Here is a 3,053-nt window from a genome sequence, read left to right as displayed (position 1 = left end):
AACAGATATGATAAGGCTGCTTCAAACAGGGTGGAGAGAGGTGTAAGCATAACTCTTTAATATACATTAGGCTTTCAGTAAGGCTGCGAGATTAATACATGAAAACACACAGGGTTGTAGTGAAAAAACATATGAAGAACAATGTTTTAGGATATTATTGGTTGATGAAAAAAAGGTATTAGGCCTACTGGATTTTATGTTTGAAGTGTGAGATATTCATAATTAATGATACTGGGAAAAGCTTTTTTTATTCAAAGGTGACTCTACTTTTTGCCCTTCCAATTTTATTTTTTCTCCAGCAGTGAGTTAGATATTTCATTTATTAGTAAATGTTGTTTTTTGAGAACATTAGACCTACTACTCAAGAGTATACCTTCTGTATATTATCAGAGAATTATTCTTGGTAATATATACCATTGTACTTGAGTTTAATATTCCATTAATCAATAGCAATGGCCGGGCTTTTGCTGCATGAACTAATTTCTTACATTTCATGGGAATCTGAACACCACTGGAGTGTTTTATATAATTTTTTTTTTTCAGGATATATTTTATCCTTTGTTAATGTTTTTTTCTTCCTTCAGACCTCACAGGAGAATGGGAAGAAAATGAAACATGACAGAAAACCCATCACATGGCCGTGATTTTGTCATTGGTATTTATTATAAGAGAATGCATAGATATAAGGCAGCAAGTAGGAAATGGAAATGACTGACAAGAGAAAATGTTTAGCCAGCTCTTTAGTATGGTGAAGGAAATAAATGCTCTTAACACAATTTATAGAGTGGAACATAGAGTCTGCATCTGCTAAGAAGTGCTTTGGGGGGAAAGTCAGTGATTGTATATATACACCAAAGCTTAGAAGAATATTCTTTACTGCTTAAACTTGTATAAGTAAGGAAATCATGCATAGAAACAATTCTCTAATAGCCAAAAAGCAGATGTTTGTATAGTATGTCCATGATACTTTTTGAATATAGAACCCTACTCACAGGCTAATGGTGGAAAATATTTTTGGGTTCTTTATAGTATACCAGTAATACAGCTACTATTTATTTTATTTTAAGAATTGATTTAGGTATGAATTACACAGCACTAATGGCTTATAAACATGAACTAATTGATGATTGTATTCTCACTATTGGATAAAGGGGATAACAGAACTGTAACTGTGCAGCTTTTCCTACAACACATTTATTTGATATGTAGAAGAACAACTTTGGAATGTTTGAAAATTCTTGATTATTTCAAAGAACTCATCTCCTTTTCCTTACATTTTTGTTACAAACTAGGCAGTTTACCAAAGACAGTGCCGTGAGGGGACACCTTTACCCCTTAAAAGATGCATATCTTACAGTGTGATGCAGATGTAGCTAATCTTTATATCATTCAGTTGCATCTGTCTACTGGAAATCAGTATACACAAAAATTATTTGTATTTTGGGAATCTACTGATCACTTTCTACATTATGAGATTTAAAAAGCATAATAGTCTTTTACCAAGTTTAGTATTCCCTACGTCTTCATCAAATCCCATCAAAATATAGGATGCATATCCTTTAGGAGTTAAAGGAACTCTTAACGGCTAAAATGCTAGAAAATAGCTAAAACATTTTTTTTTTAATCATGTAATGATATATTCTAACCCACTTTACTTTTTTTAAGGTTGATTGAGAATTGAGTTTAGAAAACTACCCAGATTTTGATCTGTCTTTCTCATTTGTTTTTATTAAAATTGCTAATATATTTTGCTTCAGAGAGCATATCCCTGAAATATATGAAAGATAAAAATTTGAAATCCAGTCAATTTATGAAAAAGGTCTTTATATGATTAACCCTAATTTCAGTTCACATTTGATCTTATGCACCTTATATGATGTCCCTCAGTTTCCAATACATTTTTTCAATAGTTAAAGAACAAGAATAGACACATGAAATGTAGTATCAATAGATTATTAGTATTTTGGAAGGTTTATGAGAACACTAACCACAATCGGTTTCTATTCTAATGTTTAAACATGTAATTGGGTGACCTGATCATTGTGATACATGCATGTATTAAGGGAATATGTTTTTGATAAGTTAAAGGCAAATTTACTCTTCAAAGTAGATGATGACTTAACTTGTAGTCCATGTAGGAGCTACCAGTTGGTGCTTAGAATAACTTTGTAAGTGGCCATACTGAAGTTGCTTTAGCTTTCCTGGGCACACCAGAGAAGTGCTTATGCTGGGGTTTGAGCCAGTTCACAAGAAATGATTGGTAATATAATGATGTTACATAGGGACCCGAAGGCATTACTTGAAATTTACCACTAGTGATTATTGTCAGTTGTCATGTCTATCCTGTCACCTAAAAAGTACTCTACATCATATTTATTATACCATGCATGGTCTATTGAGGACCTGTTATTGCTTCTGCCTGGTACAAGCAGTAATTCTCACCTTACATTTACTGACAGTACTGGCCACCTTTGCATAAAAGGATGTGCATCATAATTTGTAGAAAGGTGTTGCCACATAGCACCTAGCATAAAGAAGTAGGCACTACATAGAATGATGGAAATTTGCTGGTGATATTTGTGCATTTGGATTTTAAGTGATTGGTCATTCCATTTTCTTTAAGAAAGGCAAAAAAAAAGGTACAAGAATCTTTATAGGCAATTTCCAAATAAAAGCAAGGTAAACATAGGTATCAGGTAATTGGAAAAGTAGAGTTATGTCGGTTAATACTAATTTGGTGAACTTTTTTTTCCTTTAGTTTATTTTGTGATTTTGCATAGTTATCTTCCACTCTTAAGTTTCAGAAATCCTTGATGTTATTTTCTGTTGAGAAAATCCTCTGCACATATGTCAGGAAAATGAGGAGTGGGTTTTCTGTATATTGTTATCTTATGTGCTTATGGTATATCTCATTAGCTTCCTGGTACTTTGGAATTCTACCTTCAAATCTTATTCAATATTTTTTAACAAGCTTAATATTTGGCTGTGTTTTGTGCATCATGGATGACTAAAAATATGAAGTCACTCTTAATATATTGACATTGAATGGCATG

The 3,053-nt window shown here is 32.5% G+C and overlaps 1 protein-coding gene across 1 annotated transcript in view; it reads left to right on the top strand.

The window, feature by feature from the left end:
- Positions 1-3,047, top strand: part of LOC119593727 — a 6,365-nt gene extending 3,318 nt beyond the window's left edge. Inside the window, exon 4 of the mRNA XM_037942699.1 lies at positions 585-3,047. Within this exon, the coding sequence (XP_037798627.1) occupies positions 585-644 (60 nt within the window). The 3' untranslated portion in view covers positions 645-3,047. The remainder of the gene's footprint in view (positions 1-584) is intronic.
- The last annotated feature ends 6 nt before the right edge of the window (positions 3,048-3,053 follow it).

This window comes from Penaeus monodon, chromosome 32 (genome assembly GCF_015228065.2).
Source record: "Penaeus monodon isolate SGIC_2016 chromosome 32, NSTDA_Pmon_1, whole genome shotgun sequence".
NCBI lineage: Eukaryota > Metazoa > Arthropoda > Malacostraca > Decapoda > Penaeidae > Penaeus > Penaeus monodon.
This window is presented reverse-complemented; position numbering and strand designations above follow the sequence as displayed.